This window comes from Mus musculus, chromosome 10 (assembly GCF_000001635.26).
Source record: "Mus musculus strain C57BL/6J chromosome 10, GRCm38.p6 C57BL/6J".
Lineage (NCBI taxonomy): Eukaryota > Metazoa > Chordata > Mammalia > Rodentia > Muridae > Mus > Mus musculus.
The window spans coordinates 92,887,420-92,912,677 of NC_000076.6; the positions used below are offsets into that span (position 1 = coordinate 92,887,420).

A 25,258-nucleotide genomic window follows, 5' to 3' on the forward strand; every position below is an offset into this window, starting at 1 on the left:
AGATCTTAAGGGGCCTTCCTCCATAAAGAGTGTAAATGAGATGCCAATGCACCCACTTTTGACGCTGATTTTGCTGTTACTTTGACCTTCCCATTTTGTGTCATCCGCGTAGTTGATCAATTGCCTACCGTGCCTTTCACTATGGTAATGTGTATGGTGCGATGTGTCTTGTCAGGATGTTAAACTCGTACGTACAGAAGTTTCTGGAGAGGTGGGGCTGCATGACTCTTCGGGCACTTTCTTTTTGAACACCTTCGAATCCTGGAGAAGCTTCAGTGTAGAGTATAGGATGGCAGTGCTGAAACCGAGGGAGGGGTTTGGCTGTTAGCAGGGTCAGAATCTGCATGGCATTTCACAACCCTCTACTTTCTATGAAAATGACCACACCCTCAAAGGTTATCCAGGCGTCTCCTTTCTCTGTCTCAGGAGCATTGGAGCACTATGGTCCTCTCCTCTCCTCTCCTCACCATGACACTTAATCACAGCATAGAATTCTAAACCCACCAGTATAGACCAAAGGCATGATGATGATTGATGATAAACCACTACAAAGTCCCTTTCAATAAAGATGGATCAAAAATAATAACTAATGTTTCCATCATTTAAAAAACAGATCAAAGGCAAAACTTCCACTTCTGCCTCCTGCAGCCAAACTTATTCCATTCCAAGTCCTCAGGCATGACCATGGCTCTCTGACTCTTCAATGCACACTGTTCAATCCATCAAGACTGTCAGTTTAACCCACAACGTGTGGCCACTGTCCGAGAGCCCCTCATCTCTCCACCCCATTCACCTCTGTCGGGGCCATTGCTACCTTCGGGATGGAGGACCAAGGTAGGTTCCTAGCTCCTCTCCTACTCTTGCCCTCACTCACAGTGTCTACAGCAAACTCCTCAAGATGTCACTGGCGTGGTTTTTACCAGAGGCTTCCCTGGACTCTGGTTAGTACACTTCCTTCCTTGGGTTGGAGTTACCATGATTTCTGGTCTAGCTGGCTTCACCCATGCTAGGGGATGCTCATGTGAAAGCCAGCTTTTGTCCATGGGTTCGCTGAATGTGTGCTACACACGGGCTCAATTTCCAGACTGCATTTTAAGAGTCCTTTTGGTGTTTGGCAAACATGTTGCTTTGTAGATGGGAGATGCTGTGTTAGCACTGACCGTGGAGCCAGAATGTTTCCCCTTCTTCCCATAATTTACATCTTGGGAAGCAGATGACTGGCGTCCACCACCTGTCAGATGCCATACTGTGTCATTCTTGTGAGTTAAGTCGCTTACTGCACCACACACATGTGCTGTGAGATCAACATGGGTGCTATTATTGACTCAGTGTATGGAATAGGAAACGGACCAAAGTCTCTGTCTCTGTCTGTCTGTCTGTCTGTCTTTCTCTGTCTCCATCCCCTCCCTCTCCCTTCCCCCCTCCTTTTTACTGTTTTTCCTTCCACCCCCTTTCCCCCTTCCCCTCCCTCTTTCCCTTTGTCTTTCCTTCCCTCCCCCTCTCCCTCCCCTTTCTCTCCCCCTCCCTTTCCCCATTTCTTTTTCCTTCCCTCCCTCTCTCTCCCTTCTCCTCCCACTCTCCATCCTCCCTCCCTCTCCCTTCTTCTTTCCTTCCTTTCCCCTCTCCCTCCTGCTCTCCCTCACCCTTCCCCTTTTCCTCCCTCTATCCTTCTGTCTTTCCTTCCCTCTCCCTTCTTCCCTCCATCTTCTCCCTTCTCCTCCCTCCTCCTTCCTCTCCTTCCCTCCTTCCCCATCCCCCTTTCCCTTTCTCTTTCCTTCCCTCACTCTCACCAGCTCCTCATTCTAATCAGTTTGGTAGCATTGGGTCCTGCTGTGGTGTTAACGATCATTACTGTCAATGTCACTACTGAATGCACTGGCCATCAACATCAAAGGTCCTCTTGGTCCTGCCCAAGGTTCTTCTCTTGCATCCTACCTAGCATGTCTTCCCGTTCCCTTTGGTCATTCTTATTTATAAAAATGGCAGGCCTCTTTTTGCTCTGTGGGTTATACTCTCGTCTTGTATTTGTTACTTTGAGTGACAAGACTTCAGTTCTCCAAAGAAAGCCATCAGACATTCCCACCCTCGTGGGACACTGTGTTCCTCCCCTGCTGCCTCCCTTCTCGGTCCTGTGTGAGGGCGTCCACGCTGGTCCATAGTCCTGGCTCATCACCTGGGTCCAGGCATGAGCACAGAATGAAGCAAAGTGAGTCAGACAAATCTGCGCATGGACCTGGATTGGGCATTCCTAAGGTGTCCAGCCTGGTCTCTTCCTGTCCCTCCCTGCTCTGCTAAGTCAGTCAGAAAATTGCCTGTCTTATTTAAGTTGCATCAGGTTAGGATACTGTTGCTTGAAAATAAGCAATGCTAAAAGATACATATCATCTCAGTGATTATACATTTGTGTCAGAATATATTCGATGATGATGATGATCTATGGGGGGGCACACATGTGCCATGGCATGCATGTGAGTTTAGAGGCCAGCTTTGGGGAGTCAGTTCCCTCCTTCTGCCTTTATGTGGGTTCTGGGATTACACTTAAATTGCCAAGCCTGTACAGCAAGTATCTTTATTGGCTGGACCATCTCGCCAGCTGGATAATATGTTTCTTCTATAATTTTATAACTGCTGACCCCTCTTTCCCTTTTATATTGTTTTGTGTCTCTGGTACAGTATAATTATTTTTTGATTCTCCATACTAATTTGAAAAATGTGTATTCTGGCTTAGATTTTAATAGCAGTGACTTTAGATGATTTCAAAACATCTTTATTAATCCATTTGTAAAAATATAACTTCTCTATTTGTCACAGGGGAACAACGAAGTGAGGTGTAGAAGGTGAAGGATTTTCTACTTTAATTGTGCCTTTTCTTCCATACCTGCTCAGTAGCTGAATCTTATGTAACGTCCCTAGCTCATTACTAACTGCTGCCTTTATGATCCTTCAGATTTTCCAACACTTGCATTCAGTTATACCCAGTTTATTAGTAGTAATGAGTGTAAACCCATTGCTAAGCCAACTACTCCCCCCCACCCTACCCCCAGGTTTATAACTTTTCTCTCTCATCAGCCGCATTATTCCTTCAGACTCATCCTTGGCACACTCGGCCAATAGTTTGGTCGATGAGCTGTTTCTGAGTTAAGCTATTTGGGGGAGGAGCCTCAGTTCTTCTTCCTCTGCGGGTCCCTGTTGGGAGTTAGGGATGTATTCAGACTGTCCATTTTCATCTACAGGTACCTTTTGAAATAAATTTGCCTAAATCTAGTTATTATTAAGCTTAGTCTTTAGTGCTTTGCTAAGACTATTGTACTTTTCGTGTCTTTACAAATCCTTTCTACAGGAAATCGAGAGGCAAGCCTGTGGATAAGGGGGGAGTACTTGCTGCTCTTGCAAAGGACCTGGTACCAGTACCCAGGACTCCAATGGCTAAATGCAGCTCCAGGGGTCCTGGTGCCCCCTTTGGCCTCCATGGGTACTGCATGCACGTGTTGCTCAAAAATGCACACAGGCAAAACACACACACACACACACACACACACACACACACATACACTCACACATGAGCAACTCTCAGGAACTCTCTGATGGAATCATTTGGTGGACAGCTATACCAAAGCGTTACACTTCACTTTTCCAGGGGGATGAGGATTTTGCCCGTGTTTGTGGACTGGCTACAGCTTCCGGTTTTTGGGAAAAAAAAATAGGCGTGTAGGATTGAGTTGCATCTTTTCATACCAGTAGCTTTCAAGCCATGTTTTCCAGTGACTATAAGGAAACATGGCGTGACCTATTATATTTATAAGTACAGTTTGTGTCTGCAAGCTTTTTTGTTTCTGGTGCTTGGCGGTCACACCTAGGCCTTGCCCACTCCAGCCCAGTGCTCTTCCACTGAACACAGCTGTTTCCCCAGGGCATTGCCCCCTCTAGGCCAGTGCCTTTCAACTAAAGCAACAGCCACTTCCCCAGCTCTGGCTGCAAGCACTTCTTACATACACAAACATTAAAATATTTTACAGATTAAATCAGTTGACATTTTCCTTTGAACTCAATTCTAATTTGATAAGTTTTGGGAGCTTCAGCTATTTAATTATGTTTCCTTCTGTTGTTAATGAAAGCTTTTAAATTCCTCTTGCATAGCCTAATTTTCAGGAATTTGTACACAGGGGGGGAAAGAGTTCAAGGCCCACCTGTGTCATGCTTTAGCTGTGTGATCTTGGGAAATGCAATTATCAATCTCTTTATAAAATGAGAATGATGATAACAGTTCCAACCACATCAAAATGAATGATTTTGATGATTAAATTAGGATTCATTCGTTAGGAAATACATGCTGGGTATCTGCTTTGAGCCAGGAAGAAATCTAGGAGCCATGGATACAGCAGTAAACAATACAAACCAAACCCCCACCCACCAGGGCTGACATTGGACTACAATGGGATGTCCTTAGCAAACACAAACTAGATTATCAGCATCCTTGGTTTATTGTTTTGGCAAGAAAAGTAGTAGAGGCCAAATTGATTTGTTTTCTTTTTTTCTTTTTTTTACTAAATTGTTAAGCAGCTTTCCAATCTTTTAGCAATTGTTGAATATTAAACTCCCAAGAGTCTGCTGGGCCATTAAAACATCCGCAACATTTGTTGACTACTTCCTAATGTTGTCTGTGATTACTGTTACTGCTTTTTGTTTAAAGTGAAGACGAGAGCAAGGAGCCTAACTGGGCCTCAGTTGTGGCCACTCACCCTACAGTCCCTTGATCAAGGCTACACACTTTGGGGCACCCTGTTGCTACTGGAAAGCTCCACGGGCTGGTGCTGCACAACTAGACCACCCTGGAAGAAGATAGTGATGCCCCCTCAACGGGTTCTTCCAATTCCAAGGCCTGTGTTCTGATATAAAGAGAAGTGACATGAGTTTTGGCATAATGGTGACAAAGAAACCATGTAAAACATGGGACATACCAATGTGTCCTAACCCACTTACAACTGTATAGTTGCTTAGGGTTTTTTCTTTCCTGTTGCCATAACAACAAACCTGCTACTGAGAACAGAAGTGTACCTTAGTTCATTGTTCTAGAGCAGCAGTTCTCAACCTGTGGGTCAAACTACCCTTTTGCAGGGGTCACATATCAGATACCCTGCCTATCAGATGCTTATATTACCATTCGTGGCAGTAGCAATATTACAGTTGGGAAGTAGCAATGACATAACACAACATGAAGAATTTTACTAAAGGATCCCAGCATTAGGAAGGGAGAGAGCCACTGGTCTAGAGGCTGACATCATCACCTGGTGAGGGCTTCCTGCTGCATTATAACATAGTCCAGTATAACACGGCAAGGCAGAGTAAGCCTCCACCTGCTTGACTCAGGCTTGTTTCTTACAAAGCCACCAACACCAGCGTTAGGACTCTACCTTGACACCATCTCTCAAAGGAGACTCTATTGGTGACTTTCCTCTTGCTGTGATAAAACACCTTCACAGGGTTTATCTTGGCACAGGGATACAGTCCATCACGGAGGAGAAGGCGGGACAGCAGGTAGGACGAGCTCAGCGGCAGGAAGAGAGGCTGATCCATTTTCATCCGCATGTACAAAGCAAAGAGGTCAAACAGGAAGTGGGGCAAGGATATAAAAACGTCAAAGCCCACCCCCAGTGACACACTTCCTCCAGCAAGGCTCTACCCCCAAAAGGTTCCATAACCTCCCTCAAAGGGCACAACCAACTAGAGACCAAGTGTTCAAGCACAGGTGCCTACAGGGACAGTCATCACTCGGGCCACGACAGAGAGACATTGTTAGCCTATGCCTCTGAGAGTTATGTTACTAAGACATGAACTCCAGGGACAGGCATTTAAGCAACAGCAACTGAACAATGGAACAACTTCAAGTTCCTGCACTTTGGAAGACAGAGAAGTCCAGAATTGTGACTCATTCTAATGTCTTAAATCCCAAGAGGCATTATTTTTGTCGTAAAATCAAAAGGCTTGAATATTTTCACTTTCAGACCGTGAATTAAGTACAAAGAAAAATGGGAACGACTATCTGCTTGAACAACATAAAAAGAATGGAGCTCTGAAAGAAGAATCCAGAAGGAGAATCACACTGTGGAAAGCTTTGATCCCATTTATTTCTTATTAACATTCATGACAAAAAAATGGTCAGTTTATTCTCGTGAAATCCATGCGGCTCACTCTATCCGTCACCCCAGGGAAAGCGCCTTTCAATTTCTTTGACACATAATTTTATTAGAAGTATCAGGAAATGTCAGGCATCATTTGGAAGAGGGATTGTTCAACACTCTCAGCAGTGCCCCAACAGAAGCTCATGGGGCGGGGGTCAAGTTCACGAAAGAGAAACTCACTCATCTTGACAGTAACCTTTCTCAAAACGAAGACTCTGCTCCAAAGAGGCAACAGCACCAACATTTCTGCAGGGGCCACATTCGCGCGTTTGAGACAGGAGTGTTCCGATACACTGGCACAGAGTTGGCATGTGTCTACCACACATCTGCCGAGTCTTCAGGTTAAAGCTCTACTATGACAGCTCTTTCCTGGACATCTTACAATTTTTCATTCTCATTACTTTCTCAATAAAAGGGAGAGTGGGGGCCACTCACCTCTCTCATCTGCTACACCAAAAGAATAAAGAATATGTAAAGATAAATAAAGGAGGAAGGTAATGACCAAAAGAGTATGTGTGTGTGTGTGTGTGTGTGTGTGTGTGTGTGTGTGTGTGTGTGTGTGTATGTATGTTCTAGGGTTGCTGATGCCCTCAGATACAGTTTGAGGAAAAGGGCACTACAGCAAATCATATATTAAAAGTTTCTTTGCCCTTCAAAGTTTGACAGGATAAATAAGTTATGATTAGGAGTAATGTCTGAGCATGAGCCTGTAATTAATAAATTTTCAATAACTCTCAATAAAGTACAGCCTAAAAGTGGCTATAAAAGTATTATCACTATAAACTACCATAGCTCAAGTTTGATCTCAACACCACTGTTCACCCCTACAAACTATTAATATCTATAAAATTATTGGGACCTTTAAAGAGTACCATCGACATCTAATGGAATTGAGTTATTGATTGTTGAACTTATTAAGATAAAAGTATGTCATTACATATTAACAGAAATAGTATGTTTTGTACAAAAAATAAGTCTAAAATGTGAGTGCAGAGACTGCCATGGCTTCCTTTACTGTCTGTCTGTCCTAGTAAAGGAAAACCCACTTCCATTGCTGCATGAACGTCACTTCGCTGTCCTATTTTATTTAATTAAAGTAAAGGAGTATGTAGGCTTATAGGATTGTGGGGTCCTGCATCTGCTCTGCCACAGGGCTCTGCTACTCCAGGAGGCAGGACACGGGAAGTTTTGACCTTACTTATCGGCAAGCTGTTGCCCAGAGGCTGTAGTATAGCCCAGGGACACCACTCTGGAGGTGGGGAAACACAGTCTGACAGGGAGCTGGCTGGGGCAGGGGTGGGGGGGTGGAGGGGGGACGTCAAGAGCTGAGAATGGAGTGACCCCCCCACTCCCCCACCTCCCATAGGCTGGATCTACTGGAGATCAGATGGCAGCTCTGTAGGCGAAGGCCTTCTCCATGGCTCCCCACTGCGGATCCCAAAGGAAAAGAAAAAGGCAGTCCATGGTTTTAAGGCATTTATTGTCATGGAGGAAAGTGGATGAATAAAAGCTTACCCCACTTCTCAAGGTAGGCCTGAAGTTAAATACCTTTTGCAGGGAGGAATGTCTGGGAAGGAAAGCTTATTGGCTAAACCTCCAGGTCTTTAGGTACCTCACTGAAATGGAGATCTGTCTTGAGCCTATGTGACTACAGGTCACATCCTCTACAAGTGGAGGGGCTTGGGGTGTTGCCCTTACATGACTGATGGCCACAAATCTATGGGGAGCTGTGGCTCATGACAGGGGCCTGCTGCCCAGGAACAGGCGAAATGCCTACTGTCCCTTCAAAGTCTCCAGCGTTTCAAGCCTTAGCTCAACCAGGAATCTTTCACAGTCCCACAGGAATAATATTAAGCCTCTTATAAGAATTTTTTCTTCTTCTTCTTTTATTTTGTGTGTGTGTGTGTGTGCGCGCGCACGCGAGTGCATGTGTGTGTATGTTTGTTGAGTATTTATGTGTGCATGCACATGTGCCCACATGCATGTAGAGGCCAAAGGTCAATGTCACGGGTCTTCCACTATTGCTTTTTTAACCTTATTAAAACAAGTGCTCTCACTGAATGTGGGCCTCATTGATTGCCAAGGCTGGCTGAGCAGCAAGTTCTGCGGAATCCTCCTGTCTCTGCTCCCTCCCTCTCGTATCACAGGTGTTACATGTACATCTCACAGGCTTTTCCACTTAGGTCCTGGAGACCTAGCTCAGGTCCTCATGCTGGTGCATCAAGCACTGGACCAGCTGAGCCACTGCCCCAGGCCCCCAACTGGCCTCTTTACATAACTACAACCATTTTTCTTTGATAGTTTCTCAAATGTTTATAACCCTATAGAACCTTGCACCACACGCTGGCAAAGGTTTTCTACGTTAAAACCTATCTATCTGCTCTGTTTACAAAGATTTTGAAACACGTAGCACCTGTCATCTGGAAATGAGTTACACATAAGTACATAAATTATTGAAATACTTAATCATATAATTTAAAAATATCTTGGTGAATATAATCACGCATGTCACCAAATTCTCAGGTTCATGTGACCAATCCAGATTCCCTTAAATTCAGATGTTCCTTTGAAAGCTTGTGTTTTGTCACCAGCAGCAGATCCTGACAGATCTGTTCCTGGAAACAGCATGCTCGCTTTCCCGAGAAAATGTCTGCCACATTTCCAAACTCGCACAGACAGTCTGTCAGTTGTTTCTCAAATAAAGATGGTCTTCTACAAAAAGAGCATCTTGTTCAACTCTCAGTTCCATCACCCATGTGTTCCTCCTCAAGACAGCCATCAGCACTGGGCGCTACAGAAACGTCCAGACAAATGATCCACTGGAGATCCCACCAGCTTGGGAAAGTCTACACTGGAGGGTAATGATTCCAAATGCCACACCTTCTGCTCCTTCATCAAGGGCTTTAGTAAGGGCAGCTGGCTTTAACTAATTCTCTCTCTCCTCTCTCTCTCTCTCTCTCTCTGTCCCTCTCTCTCTCTCTCTCTCTCTCTCTCTGCCGAAAGTGCTCTTACCCTCTTTCCAGATCCCAGCTGGTTTTTGTGTTTGTCTTTAATTGAACATGTACAATATAGAAAACTATAATGTCATAGTTTGTTCCCACTTCCTCGATTCGTGCTGAGGGGTCAGGAGTTTTAGAGTTGCTTTGGCAGCATCGATGCATGCTACAGTGAATCTGGTGATCATGTCTCACATCTAACATAGAAATACCTCTAACATAGAAATTCAGACCTTCGAGCCCCCCCCAAAGGTATCAGACACTGTCAATCATCTTCAGACCACGCCTTAAGAGACTCTGCTCCACAGGGAGCCGATGGGTTTTCATGACTGCTTAGAAGCTGGAAAAGTGCCCATCATTCTGTGTCGAGAATAAAACCCATATACAACACACATATAAGCAATCAAAGTGTGAATCTGCTAAGCAACGTCACTAGGACTTATAGAGAGACTGTGGCAGGCTCCTGGAATCTTAAATATGTCTCGAGAGAACAAGGAAAGGACCTGGATGGTCTTATGTTTCCTGCTGCTTGGTGGCATTGGGCAAGGCTTCTTATGTGTATGCTCTAAGCATCCCACCCGTGGCAGATAACTGTTCTTTCTCACCTGCTCACGCAGGCACTGTGTAGAAGGGAAGTGGTGGGACCCGGAAGCTGTCAGCAGTGAGCATAAAAATCGACCCATATGCTCAGTTACAGCTGCATAACCTTTATTTATTTATTTATTTATTTATTTATTTATTTATCTCTTTAAATGATGGAAATTAAGTTCAGAGCTTCAGGCTTGATACACAGCAGTCTACCACTCAACTGCATTAAACCAGAAGTACACAATCTTTACATATACATGTACATATGCATACACACACACACACACACACACACACACACACACTACAATAACTCTTCCTCTTTACCCCACCCCAACATCTCTACTCCTGACAGTCTCCAAGGCACTAAGTATGCAACCAACTTACTTAGTATGTTTAAGGTATATACATAATCTATCCTCATATAGTGACCTATCCTCAGAGGCTAGAAGGATGCCTAGCATAATGTCAATGCTCAAAACCATTTTCAGCGAATGATACAAGCATATGTGTCATTAACCAAACCACTATGTGTCTGAGGACTTCGTGGTTCTGCTGTGTTCATCATCAGTTGCGTGATGCTGACAGAGTATTTCTGCAATTATGAAGAGTTGCTGTGCTAGTGCTGTTTTATACGTGGCTGCGTGCGTGTGCACACAAGAGCCTTTACACCATCAGTCTCTAGAGCAGAGTGTCACAGTGAGCTAGCTAAGGAAAGACGCGATGGCCAAGATGAATGAAAGCTTTGATACAACTCTGTGCATTAAAGCAATCAGCTTCTTAGACGGTCAGTCCAGCCCTCAACACTGTCTCAGATGATGCTACTTTCAAAGAAGTAAACCTCCTTTGTCTTGCTTTTATTTTATTACTTGTAGTACACACATGTGCATATGTGGTGCATGTGTGTATGTTTAGTAGTGGCTGAAGATGCCTTAAGTGGGCACTGGATCCCCCGCCCCCCAGAGCTGGGTTATGGAGTTGTGAGTCACCCCATCTGAGTGTTCTGAAAGAGTTCTTGTAACTACTGAGCCATCTTTCCAGCTCCCTTTTACATATTTTTATTTAGTGCTTAAGGAAAAAGAAAAAAACTCCAAGGGCTTTATGTATAATAAATAAGTAAACAAACCTCCAAGGGCTTTATGTACAATAAACAAATAAATAAACTATAAAAAGTTGAGTTTCTATCTTATAAGAAAATTAATCAATCAAAAGTTAAGCACAGTTAATTTGTTAAATTTATATATGATTTTAAAATCCTACCTAGAGTGCTTAATAAAGGAATCTCTTTGGAGAAAAGCAATGTGTTCAATTGTAAGGTGAATTTTAAAACCCTGTGAATAATTAAAATCAAGCATTCCAATGTGGACCCAGGACTTTCTGAAACTTCCATGAAATGTTAATCGAATCCTCAACAAATGAGAATGAGTGCCTTCCCACCACTCACAAATGACAGAGCATTGGGGCTCTCAGAGTAGGGGGCCAGAAAAGTGAGGGGTGAGGAGCCAAAAGATGAAGGGGTAAAGGGTTGAGGGCATGAAGGGGGTGAAGGTTGAGAGGGAGGGGTGTAGGAGGATGAGGGAATGGAGAGGAAAGAGGGAGTGAGAGGATGGGGGAATGAGGGGATGACAGGGTGGGTATGGAGAAGGAGAGGGAGAGGAGGGAGAGGGGAGGGATGTGAGAGGATGGGGGAGAAGGAGTGAGGGGATGCAGGGGGAAAGGAGAAAGGAGGGGGAACAGGAGGGAGAGGAAAAGGGGAGGTAGGGAGGGAATGGAGGAGGGGGTCGGGGAGTGCTCCTCCTCTTCCAGGGGACTCACCTGTATGCTGGCCTGTATCTCTGCAGGGCGATTGCTGCCAGGTGTAGCCTAGCCTCCACCATGATCTCCAGCTCCAAAACAGAGGACAGATAGAGGGGCCTGTGGCACTGGTGCTCTGTCTCCGACAGCAGGGAGTTGACCTTCTCCTCTGCCTCCATCAGTAAAATGGACTAAAGAAAGAACACCACCGCAGAGTTGACACAAACCCTGAGATAAAGTCTCACTCTTGGTAAATATTTGTTGTTGTTGTTGTGCGTGCATTCAGAGCAGTAACAGCTGTTGGGAGACTCAGGGGTCAGTCCCTAGGCAGTGGGGAAGGGGCACGGAAGGGAGATTGTGGCATCAGGTGTAGACTTGACAACAGCACTGTTGGATCTGTCTGTCCACCTCGGTGCTACACAGTTCTGTGGAGTCACCATTGACATGGACTGGTCAACACTCAAACATTGCCTCATGGGGACAGTACAGACAGATGTGCCTGGGAGCCTCTTGTCATGTGCTTATCAGAAAATCAGTACTTTACCTTGTTTTAACACGTGTTTATACGCAAAGACACACACCGTGCTTCATTAACTCTGAACTCACAGACAAAAGAACTACATTCATGACTGAATGAAATTTACCCAGTGTAACTATTTTCTCTGTAAGGCACATCCCAAGTACTAGACACCATTTTCATGTTCTGCACGAGGAACATTTTTAAGCAGCAAGAATCATCGACAACAGAAACACACGGAGGGGGGCGGGGAAATACAGCACAGGGTGGGGGTTACTAATGCGAAAATCTGAAGCTGAAACATTTAAGCACTGACACAGAGCTCCAAAGGCTCAGATACTGAAGCCTTTAAATGTTTGGATTAAGGATGTTCACGCAGGGAAGTCTACACAAATATTATAAAATCCCCCCAAGAATCTGAAGATTCTGTTAAGGGCCACTCAACTTGTCCTGACATACCAGAGAAGGGTAGAAGTGCCAAAAGAAGGAGAACAAATGCTAGCGCAGAACCGCATGCAGCATGGTTGGCCCAGTGCATGCTGGGTGTAGTTATTTTAGATTCAAATTTCCTGTGATTAAATTTTCTTGACACACTGAGCATGTCCACAAATGATCATAAAAGCATGGCTGTCAAGAGTATGCTTTTTGAAGTTCCAAGTAAATGTTAACAAATGGGCAAATTAGCAGACAGAATCCATAATGGAGACAGACTGTATTCCAAATTAAATCCTGGTTACCACATTGGCAATCTGGAGTTGATTAAGTTTTTTGATAGAAAATCAAGAGTAAACAGGACTAATATGGAAGAAGACAGTCTTTCAAACAATACATCTCACCACACACTTCCAACATAGGAGTGGATCTGAAGCCTCCTCCCTGAGGACTGGTTCTCACAGTACTGTAAGAAGGTACCACGTGCAAACTTCCAAAGGAGGGATGGAACCAGAAGCCCTGCCCAGCTGTCTATGAACCACAACAACCAGCATGATAGGGTCACCCTAGGGTACAGTCGTGGTATCTATACCTCGGTGGTAACCAACAGCTCTTTAATTGAGCTTAAGATAGGCTCAGCAAGAGGGAAATCAAATGTGGCACTGAAAACTACCTATCTAACAAACTACCCAGGTCTACTGAGTTCGTAGAACTTGGAGGAGAACCTACAACTGCCACGCTACTAATCCAGTTTAATAATCCTTAACTACACTCTAAGTATTTGTCTGCATGCCCAAAGATAAGTATAGCTCTCATCCCTTGTCAAGGAAATGTCCCTCCATGATAGGCAGAGACCGTTGTAGGAAACCACAACCCAGTCAAAATGCAGAGCTGTGGAGCCACGTCCCAAATGGAATGCCTATAACACAACTCCTGTTCTCAGAGTTCGTGAAAAAGGGCAAAAGGAATTTAAGAGCCAGAAGAGCAGAAAAGGTGGAACAACATTATGAACTAACCAGTACCCCCAGAGCTCGTATCTCTAGCTGCATATGTAGCAGAAGATGGCCTAGTCGGCCATCACTGGAAAGAGAGGCCCCTTGGCATTGCAAACTTTATATGCCCCAATAAAGGGGAATGCCAGGGCCAAGAAGCTGGAGTGGGTGGGTAGGGGATCAGGGTGGAGGGAGGGTATAGGGAACTTTCAGGATAGCACTTGAAATGTATATAAAGAAAATATCTAATAAAAAATCAGACAGAAAAAAAAAGATTGTATCTTCTAAAACTATCAGAGATGTCACATACACGAGATCTCATCCTCATGGCGGCCTAAATGAGACCTGAAGAAGGATCACATCATCAGGCATGCTGCTAGGGAGAAAGCTCACGAGGCGTCATCTCTTTACAAAGAATTACAGGCAACCAAGGGATGCTGAGACTGGGACACATGGTCTTCCGCAAGGAAGAGCACCCCAGCAGCTGGCTATCCAGTACCAAAGATTAGCTCAGAAAACTTGGCATACAAGTAACACAGACTGATCAGGTTGTATTTAGGCACTTAGAGTTATATATTTGTACACAGATATATGTAACAACGATTTAGAGAGAGAGAGAGAGAGAGAGAGAGAGAGAGAGAGAGAGAGAGAGAGAGACCGTGAAGTTGAAAGAGAAGAAGGAGGACATTGTATATAAGAGGGTTTGGAAGGAAGAGAAGAAAGGGGAGGAACACTGTGATTATATTATAGTCTCAGATAATAAAAATAGTAAGAAAGAAATATATCTCTAAATTTTTGTGTGTACACAACAAGGCCTATCATAGGGTAATTTACTGTAATGGTTAAAAGTGTGGGCCCTTTAAATAAAAAATAAATAGATTCAATCCCCAAATCTATATTTTGTTATTTGAATGGCATTAGTAAATTTCATATATTACCTAAACCTTTTATGAAGCACAGTGTAGTAAAAAATGATTAATACCTACATCATTGTGGTGTGAGAATTAAACCAGCATGCAAAATGGCTGCTGTGTGGTGAGCATTTTGATAAACTATTTACTATGATTTGAAGAAAAAGAAGAAAGCTTCAGACTTACCTTGATGGTGTTAAGGTTGTAGTCATCTCTCAGTCTCAAAAACTGACCATGAGAGTTTTCATTATCTTTCGTATAAAAATGTAAAGAAGAGAAAAATTTTAGAAATATCAATGATTATGCTTGCAATTATTAAAATGCATCCCTCGCCGGGCGTGGTGTCGCACGCCTTTAATCCCAGCACTTGGGAGGCAGAGGGAGGTGGATTTCTGAGTTCGAGGCCAGCCTGGTCTACAAAGTGAGTTCCAGGACAGCCAAGGCTATACAGAGAAACCCTGTCCAAAAAAAAAAAAATGCATCCCTCATGGGACACATAAATAAATGTAAATACAGAAAGTCAACAATGAACATTATAAATGCATATGTATATCAAACATTCCCTAAATATACCTTAGAAAGCTAATGCTGATTGTTACAACCAATCAGAAAACTGAAAATATCCTTTGCATGCTGAATGATGTTACTTAGATAATTAATTTCCAATATAAAATTGTGGTTCCTTCCCTGATTTTTCATAAATTTCTAATACTTCGAACAAGCAAGCAAATTTAGTTCTACTGCTATGTAGAGGCCCTTGCTGTAATAACAGGAAAGAGGACCATCTGGAACAGCAAGTCTAGTCAACGCAATGTCATTGAATATCTCTCTCCAATTCTTGATCTACAGCCTAAAGTCTGCCCTTCTTCTGAAGCAGGATTTAGAAAAAAGTCTTTGCCTGTGTCAGTCAACCAGCTGGGCAAGGACAAATCGCCTGACTGTACATCGCCACAGAAACATTATCTACCTATAAATTGGGCAAACAGAAAGAATGATTTTAGAATCCTGTGGGACTTGGCACTATCTTCCTCTTTTCTTCCAATCCCAACCTCCTGGCTATTATCCTAAAACATGAGACTCTGGACTTAGGGGTCAGCTGAGCCAAGGGATTCAATTTAGGCTTTTCCCCCCAGGGGTGGGGGTGGGGGGTTGAGATCAAAGAGATACACTTCTGGCATGAGAATGCAAGGAGCCCTGGGATCCTCCTACTCCACTACTCCACGGGGAAATTGTTTTTTAAATGTCTTATGGTCTCTGGGAAAGCTTCCTAAGGCGTGTGTTTGTGTGTGTGTGTGTGTGTGTGTGTGTGTGTGTGTGTGTGTGTGTGTGTGTGTATGTGTGTATATGTATATATGCGCAAATATATATTTGAGCAAATGCTCAAATCAACGTAACAATTTCAACAAATTCAGGTCCCAGGGAGATACCTTATCTCCAAACAGAAGGTTTCACTCAGCGTTGATCTCATACTCAAATGCACACATGTGTACACACACCCATGCAATACAGAGCTAAAGTTATCATACTCCTTGATTTTAAAATATGTTAACATGAATAACATGTATACCACAAGCCCACACATACACACTATCAATTAAAAAAAATACAAATAAAACCTGCAGTTAAACATCAAATGGAATTGTAAATAAAATATATGTTTAAGGTAAAATCTAGTATATTTACAAAACACAAATAATTGATAGCTCACAAGACCCACGCTTCAGTGTCCACCATAGGAATATACACTGTCATATGACTATGTATCACTGTAGTGTGGTTCTTTGGAGACAGTGTATGAATCTCAACAGGGGATGGCTTCTCTCTTCCATAGGATGCTTATAGCACAGACTAGTAAACGGATACAGTGAGTCAAAGCCAAGCAATTTTCCTGGAATGGTTTCAGTCAAACCTTTTAAGAGATTTATTTATTTTTATTACGCTTGTGTGTCTGAATGTGCACTTGGTGTGTTCAAGTACCTGCAGAATCCAGATGGCATCAGAAGCCCCGAGCTTGAATTATAAGTGATTGAGAGCTGCCCAGTGTGGGTGCTGGGAACCAAACCTGGGTCATCTACAAGAGCACCAAGCGCTTCTAACTGCTAGACCATCTCTCCAGCCTTGGAGTTTGTTTTCATATAAAAAATTCAAGAGGCAAAAAAATGCATTTTGTTTCATATAAGAAATGCAAGATGCAAAAAATGTGAGCATTCTATAAAACAATGACATGCTCTATTATGCACATTCACTGTATTTCTATGAATATGCATGATGGATAGATGAATATGCACATGCTTGTACTGTGACTTAAGCATATAGGTGCCACAGGATCGCAGAGGGAGAATATACACCCATGAATATTGATCTGGATTTTTGGGAGTGGAGTGGTTCGTGGTTGAGGAAACCTGGATAAAGCAGAAATAAAAGTAAAAGCTCACCTTTCAGGTTTTGGGGGGTGGGTTTGCTCCTCTCAGTAATAAATTGGTAGTACATTATTTTTGGTGAAGGATCGGGAATACAGTTGATTGTCGCAGCCAAACTTATGAAGAAGTGTGACTTGGCAAAATTAAATTTGTTTAAGAGATGCTGGTAGCCGAGGTTAACCAGAATGTGGGGCAAGCCTCTGTTTATTAGCTCTTCAAGTGCCTACAGTTAAGAGGGGAAAGGGGATCAATTAGTTAAATATCTGCTTGCACATTAGGTTTACTCCTGTTTTGTATTTCTGACCAAGTGTTAGACATGATAGTTCTGTAAGAGTGAGGACCCTCCCAGTTCCTCGATGCTGCACCCTGCCTGAAATAGAAACTTCTACTTTCTTTATAAGGTTAGTTATGACAAATGATATTTTACTGGGGCACACAGGTGAAAGGATGTCTTGCTAAAGCAAACATGTGAAAGACTGTTTTCCTGAAGCAGACCCAGATGAAAGGATGTTCTGATATAGCAAACACATGGAAGGACCTGTGATGAAGGAGTATAAATAGGACCCCACAGACAGTGGGGGATGAGCACTGAGCTTTGGTTTGGTTTGTTCTGCCTCGCTATTCTTCACTTACAACACCCATGTATTGGTTCACCTTACACAGCATTGTTGATCTCAACTTGTTGTAACGCTGCCATTGAGAGAAATTTACCTAAGAACTGCTCGTGAGGTTCCTACAGCAGTTTGCTGTTTTTGTGGCCTCACCTCAGGCCAGTTGGCAAGCCTAAGGGTTCCTTCAGGATTGAATTACAGCTGCTGGTTCGTACCTGGTGTCTGCCTGCTGAAAGGGCTGGCTTGTGGCTACCAGTTCATGTGTGCTGACTGCCTGCCTAGGGGAATGGTCTGCAGCTGCTGAGTCATTTTGGTGTTTGCTACAGGACTGAATTGGTGCCCAAGAAGATGGAGCTCACCCCCAAAGAATGATTGCTGAACAGGCCCACTTCCCCCACATCCTAATAACTTTTCTCTTCCACTACCTCTGCTGGGTGGTGGACTAGAGGAGAGGTTGGACCCTTATTAAAAGTGGGTTACAAAAAACTTATGCCTACACCTGCCCTGCCACATAATGAGGGACCAACCATGGGGTCAGAGTGAAGGAACAGACCCTTATCAGCAAAGGGGAAGACTGCAGAGGCTCTTCAGTCACACCCATAGGTTGCTCTGAGTTACCATGCATGCAAACTGGACAGGAACAGGAAAACAGTCAATCATACCCTTTCCTAGCCACGCCTCCCCCTTTCGTACACTCTTCCCCTGCACCTGGGACTCGAAAGTTCACTTGATGGCCTGCAACAGAAGACGGCAGATCAAAAGGGCTTGGTGCTGCAAGTGGCCCCACATTAAGGTGTCACAGATATCTGGTCACACTGTGAACCCCAAGATCCAAGATCATGTGACTTACTGACAAAACCTGTTTCTGGTTGTGGTGTGACTCAGCCCTAGCACATACCTTTAATCCAAGGGCTTTCTGTTAATATTGTAAACAGGATTAAATAAAGTCAACTGTAGGTCAAGAGGTGAAGCAGGAACTGAACATAGAAAAAGAATACAATAGAGTAAGAGGGAGTCAGGAGGACAGATAGGGAGACACACAGGAAGTAGAAAGGAGGGACATTGAGGGGTTTTTGAGATGGCATGGAGGAGAACTTCCTTTTTAGAATGTCAGCTGAGGCGGAAGGTCAACTGGGTGCTTTCTCTGCCTCTCTGAGTCGGCACTCTTTCAACCCAGCATCTGGCTCCAGAGTCTTTATTGGCAAATTGGCATGTTTGAAATTTTGTTAAAAACATCATTAAGGACTCCAACCAAAGCCTTGGCAGCTATTGTCGGACAGGTTGCCTGCCCATTCATGATCCACCTGGTCATTTCACACATTTTTCTACTCTACATCCTAATCGCTCCTCCCGTCTTCCCAGCTACTGAGAGCTGAAAAATCTCTCACTACTGTTGATTGACTGATGCTTGATTGACAGACATCAAAATAATACCTGGCACACAGCAGACGCAACAGATTAAAGAGATCCCTTTAGAACTTGAGGCCAGTGAGATGTTGGGTCTGTGAGTAAAGGTGCTAGCCAACAACCCTGAAGACCCTCAGGACCTATAGCGTAAAGAAAACCAATTCCTAAAAGTTATCTTCTGACCCCCACAGGCATGCTGTGAAAGGGACCCAACCCATCCAAAGAAATGACAAAATGGAAAACATAAAAACATAAAAGAAAAAAAAAACTTAAGTGGATCAGATCACACTTTTTTCAAGGCTCTCCAAGGGGTCCCCGTGTTGCTCATATAAGTGGCTGAGTACAATGTTCATACAAGATACTCTCTGGCCATATGTACTGCTCTACCCCCACCACCATCACCATCCATACAGCTCTTGCCACATTAGTCAGGGTAACTATCCAAGCAAGTTTGGTAGAAAACCTATGTACTTGTTCTGTTTCTAGATTACTCTTTTTTGAAGATGTGTGAGCTCCATCTATATTTGAGTGAAGATGAGCTTTCTCAGCCCTTCTGAAATTACAACCCTCACTTATGCTTCCAATCTGCTTTACATACCCTTTGCTGAGCCTTTCAGCCTACCATGTGAGCCACTTCCCTGGGGTGATGACATTTCTTATCACTAGTCCTGCCCAGTAAAGTGTGAGTTCCGTGAGGACTTGGTGTTGACCTGTAAGGCTGAGTGGCTGTGGTCACTGGCCACAGAACAGTGCCTTGGATGCAGCAGACTCTTAATAACTTTTGAATTAATATAGGAAGAAGATGCTGGGTGCTGGGGCTATCTATTCTAGAAAAGAGAGAAACCACTTGCTTCACATAAACAAACAAACAAACAAAAATTCATCATTTGGAAGAGTTTGAAGCAACGGGGGCAGGGGTGGGCAGGTTAGCCTGTTTGATCCCAGTTTCTCTTCTCTTACTCTATACTATGGTTGAAAGCTATGGAAGAGCAGATGCGGGCGGAACACCCGGTGGGCCAGAGGTGCAAACCAACAATGACACCAGGAAAATCATTATTCCTCCCTATCCAGAGAAGACGCTATAGACTGGCTGGGGTAGGTGGGGTGTGGGGAGGGTGAGGCAAGAGAGGACATTCCTCCTCTTCCCTCCTCAGCAAACTGATTTAATGAGCCTTGACAATTACACACAAACACTTGAGGATCAAAGGAAGATCAATTAGTAATGCTATTTAACGCTCCTTTCTCTCCCTCTATGCAGCAAATACAAAGTGTAATCTGAAGAGTCTTGGGCAGGCCAACACTACTGTTTTAATTAATTAGCTAATAGAAATCGGGATCCCATTATTCTGTCAGTCTCTTTCCAAGTAAAGAAAAATGATCAGACAGGTGTTCTTTTCAGAGCCAACACTGCTCCACAAAGAACGTATTTTTATGATGGCCTGGCATTTGTGACTGGCAAGAGGGACACAATCCAAATTCCCCAGGGTTCTGAACACCTAAACGCCGATATGAATTCTGAGCTTTCTGACACCAGCCCTCTCATTTCAGGCAGCTTGCTTATGAATTAAGATAAAATTTTAGGGGAAAATATTGAATGATACGGAACGTAATTAAAAATGGACTTTATGAAATAAAATGCAAAATAATTGAAAAGTAGTAAGATTGCATTTAATAAAAAGGGGGGTCTGTGTTTTATCAAAGTGAAGGAAAACAAAAATATAGCAGTTACAAGGGAAATGGCTTTCAAATTACCATATATATGTATATATGCACATATACATAGGTATATAAATGTCTATATATTAGCTACTTTCAATGCTATGACAATTTGCCTGTAAAAGCAACTTCAGAAAGAAAGGATTTGTTTTACCCCACAACAGGGAAACCACACAGCAGGGACATGTGGTGTCCAGTCTCATTGCATCCAGTCAGGAAGCAGCGAGTTGAACACTGCTAGCTTTCCCATTGTTTATTCAAAGCCAGTACTAACATGGGCAATGCTTTCGAGTTCTAATGCTCGTTCAGCATGTTGGCTGCTCCCTTGGCCCCAGCTGCAGAGGCTGGTGTGTGCCTTGTAGGCTCACCCTGAGGACGCACTCTCCTGGGTGGTTGGTGTGAAGCTGGGAGCCCCCCTGGTAGCACTCTTACTTGGGCTCTCTTCCTCTGAGTGGACCTTTGCTTGGTAGGGTCTTGCCCTCGGGCATCCCTTCAGCATGCTGATCTCTTTAACAGTGAAACTGCTTTCTCTACAGTGATGATGTGAGCGACATTAGATGCTCCTGTTCCATTATGTGACAAACTTTACATCCCTCACATCTTTCTGCCCCATTTGCTGCCCCTGTCTTTCTGCAAATTTAAGTAAAAGAAAAGAAAGAAGAGGATTGGGAATCCGGCAACAGAGTAAATTTGGGGGCAGCCTGGGCTACATGAGACCTTGTCAACAACAGGAAGCAGGGAGGAGAGAAAAGAATGAGTCCACAGAGGACAGGCTTTCAAACTCAAATACTGTAGCTGCCAGACAGGCTGAAGGGACTCAGAATATTTTCACACTAAATATTGTTATTACCTGCATGTTGTCTTTATGGGTGAGAGGTTTTCCAGAATCGAATGATTGAGTTATCTGTCAAAAAATACAAAATATTAATAGTAGAACCCATATTTATTTGAGCATTCTTTTAAATGGAATTATTAATGCATCCTAAAATCATTTAAGCACCATTTTGTTGTCAAAGTAATATGCAATCTAGTCGGAAATATTAATATAAAAAAACACTAAAAAATTGTGTATGTCAACTTCTTTTATATAGTAAATGTTAGCATTCTGATGTCTTTCCTGTCCTTTTATTTTTTTTTTTCCATTTTTTATTAGGTATTTAACTCATTTACATTTCCAATGCTATACCAAAAGTCCCCCATATCCACCCACCCCCACTCCCCTGCCCACCCACTCCCCCTTTTTGGCCCTGGTGTTCCCCTGTACTGGGGCATATAAAGTTTGCAAGTCCAATGGGCCTCTCTTTCCAGTGATGACCGACTAGGCCATCTTTTGATATATATGCAGCTAGAGTCAAGAGCTCCGGGGTACTGGTTAGCTCATAATGTTGTTCCACCTATAGGGTTGCAGATCCCTTTAGCTCCTTGGCTACTTTCTCTAGCTCCTCCATTGGGAGCCCTATGATCCATCCATTAGCTGACTGTGAGCATCCACTTCTGTGTTTGCTGGGCCCCGGCATAGTCTCACAAGAGACAGCTACATCTGCGTCCTTTCAATAAAATCTTGCTAGTGTATGCAATGGTGTCAGCGTTTGGATGCTGATTATGGGGTGGATCCCTGGATATGGCAGTCTCTACATGGTCCATCCTTTCATCTCAGCTCCAAACTCCGTCTCTGTCACTCCTTCCATGGGTGTTTTGTTCCCAAATCTAAGGAGGGGCATAGTGTCCACACTTCAGTCTTCATTCTTCTTGAGTTTCATGTGTTTAGCAAATTATATCTTATATCTTGGGTATCCTAGGTTTGGGGCTAATATCCACTTATCAGTGAATACATATTGTGTGAGTTTCTTTGTGAATGTGTTACCTCACTCAGGATGATGCCCTCCAGGTCCATCCATTTGGCTAGGAATTTCATAAATTCATTCTTTTTAATAGCTGAGTAGTACTCCATTGTGTAGATGTACCACATTTTCTGTATCCATTCCTCTGTTGAGGGGCATCTAGGTTCTTTCCAGCTTCTGGCTATTATAAATAAGGCTGCTATGAACATAGTGGAGCATGTGTCCTTCTTACCAGTTGGGGCATCTTCTGGATATATGCCCAGGAGAGGTATTGCTGGATCCTCCGGTAGTACTATGTCCAGTTTTCTGAGGAACCGCCAGACTGATTTCCAGAGTGGTTGTACAAGCCTGCACTCCCACCAACAATGGAGGAGTGTTCCTCTTTCTCCACATCCTCGCCAGCATCTGCTGTCACCTGAATTTTTGATCTTAGCCATTCTGAATGGTGTGAGGTGGAATCTCAGGGTTGTTTTGATTTGCATTTCCCTGATGATTAAGGATGTTGAACATTTTTTCAAGTGCTTCTCTGCCATTCGGTATTCCTCAGGTGAGAATTCTTTGTTCAGTTCTGAGCCCCATTTTTTAATGGGGTTATTTGATTTTCTGAAGTCCACCTTCTTGAGTTCTTTATATATGTTGGATATTAGTCCCCTATCTGATTTAGGATAGGTAAAGATCCTTTCCCAATCTGTTGGTGGTCTTTTTGTCTTATTGACGGTGTCTTTTGCCTTGCAGAAACTTTGGAGTTTCATTAGGTCCCATTTGTCAATTCTCGATCTTACAGCACAAGCCATTGCTGTTCTGTTCAGGAATTTTTCCCCTGTGCCCATATCTTCAAGGCTTTTCCCCACTTTCTCCTCTATAAGTTTCAGTGTCTCTGGTTTTATGTGAAGTTCCTTGATCCACTTAGATTTGCCCTTAGTACAAGGAGATAAGTATGGATCGATTCGCATTCTTCTACACGATAACAACCAGTTGTGCCAGCACCAATTGTTGAAAATGCTGTCTTTCTTCCACTGGATGGTTTTAGCTCCCTTGTCGAAGATCAAGTGACCATAGGTGTGTGGGTTCATTTCTGGGTCTTCAATTTTATTCCATTGGTCTACTTGTCTGTCTCTATACCAGTACCATGCAGTTTTTATCACAATTGCTCTGTAGTAAAGCTTTAGGTCTGGCATGGTGATTCCGCCAGAAGTTCTTTTATCCTTGAGAAGACTTTTTGCTATCCTAGGTTTTTTGTTATTCCAGACAAATTTGCAAATTGCTCCTTCCAATTCGTTGAAGAATTGAGTTGGAATTTTGATGGGGATTGCATTGAATCTGTAGATTGCTTTTGGCAAGATAGCCATTTTTACAATGTTGATCCTGCCAATCCATGAGCATGGGAGATCTTTCCATCTTCTGAGATCTTCCTTAATTTCTTTCTTCAGAGATTTGAAGTTTTTATCATACAGATCTTTCACTTCCTTAGTTAGAGTCACGCCAAGATATTTTATATTATTTGTGACTATTGAGAAGGGTGTTGTTTCCCTAATTTCTTTCTCAGCCTGTTTATTCTTTGTATAGAGAAAGGCCATTGACTTGTTTGAGTTTATTTTATATCCAGCTACTTCACCGAAGCTGTTTATCAGGTTTAGGAGTTCTCTGGTAGAATTTTTAGGGTCACTTATATATACTATCATATCATCTGCAAAAAGTGATATTTTGACTTCCTCTTTTCCAATTTGTATCCCCTTGATCTCCTTTTGTTGTCGAATTGCTCTGGCTAATACTTCAAGTACTATGTTGAAAAGGTAGGGAGAAAGTGGGCAGCCTTGTCTAGTCCCTGATTTTAGTGGGATTGCTTCCAGCTTCTCTCCATTTACTTTGATGTTGGCTCCTGGTTTGCTGTAGATTGCTTTTATCATGTTTAGGTATGGGCCTTGAATTCCTGATCTTTCCAAAACTTTTATCATGAATGGGTGTTGGATCTTGTCAAATGCTTTTTCTGCATCTAACGAGATGATCATGTGGTTTTTGTCTTTGAGTTTGTTTATATAATGGATTACATTGATGGATTTTCGTATATTAAACCATCCCTGCATCCCTGGAATAAAACCTACTTGGTCAGGATGGATGATTGCTTTAATGTGTTCTTGGATTCGGTTAGCGAGAATTTTATTGAGGATTTTTGCATCGATATTCATAAGAGAAATTGGTCTGAAGTTCTCTATCTTTGTTGGGTCTTTCTGTGGTTTAGGTATCAGAGTAATAGTGGCTTCATAAAATGAGTTGGGTAGAGTACCTTCTACTTCTATTTTGTGAAATAGTTTGTGCAGAATTGGAATTAGATCTTCTTTGAAGGTCTGGTAGAACTCTGCACTAAACCCATCTGGTCCTGGGCTTTTTTTGGTTGGGAGACTATTAATAACTGCTTCTATTTCTTTAGGTGATATGGGACTGTTTAGATGGTCAACTTGATCCTGATTCAACTTTGGTACCTGGTATCTGTCCAGAAATTTGTCCATTTCGTCCAGGTTTTCCAGTTTTGTTGAGTATAGCCTTTTGTAGAAGGATCTGATGGTGTTTTGGATTTCTTCAGGATCTGTTGTTATGTCTCCCTTTTCAGTTCTGATTTTGTTAATTAGGATTTTGTCCCTGTGCCCTTTAGTGAGTCTAGCTAAGGGTTTATCTATCTTGTTGATTTTCTCAAAGAACCAACTCCTCGTTTGGTTAATTCTTTGAATAGTTCTTCTTGTTTCCACTTGGTTGATTTCACCCCTGAGTTTGATTATTTCCTGCCGTCTACTCCTCTTGGGTGAATTTGCTTCCTTTTTTTCTAGGGCTTTTAGCTGTGTTGTCAAGCTGCTAGTAT

General features: G+C 43.0%; 1 protein-coding gene across 9 annotated transcripts in view; it reads right to left on the minus strand.

Annotated features, from left to right (window-relative positions):
- Positions 1 to 25,258, minus strand: part of Cfap54 (cilia and flagella associated protein 54) — a 307,879-nt gene that overhangs the window by 111,811 nt on the left and 170,810 nt on the right. For all 9 annotated transcript variants that reach the window (NM_001347060.2, XM_011243636.3, XM_011243638.2 and 6 more), the window contains 5 exons: positions 21,414 to 21,467; positions 16,845 to 17,052; positions 14,596 to 14,660; positions 11,579 to 11,748; positions 196 to 298 (listed from right to left, as the gene is read on the minus strand). In NM_001347060.2, coding sequence (NP_001333989.1) covers positions 196 to 298; positions 11,579 to 11,748; positions 14,596 to 14,660; positions 16,845 to 17,052; positions 21,414 to 21,467 — 600 coding nt within the window. The remainder of the gene's footprint in view (positions 1 to 195; positions 299 to 11,578; positions 11,749 to 14,595; positions 14,661 to 16,844; positions 17,053 to 21,413; positions 21,468 to 25,258) is intronic.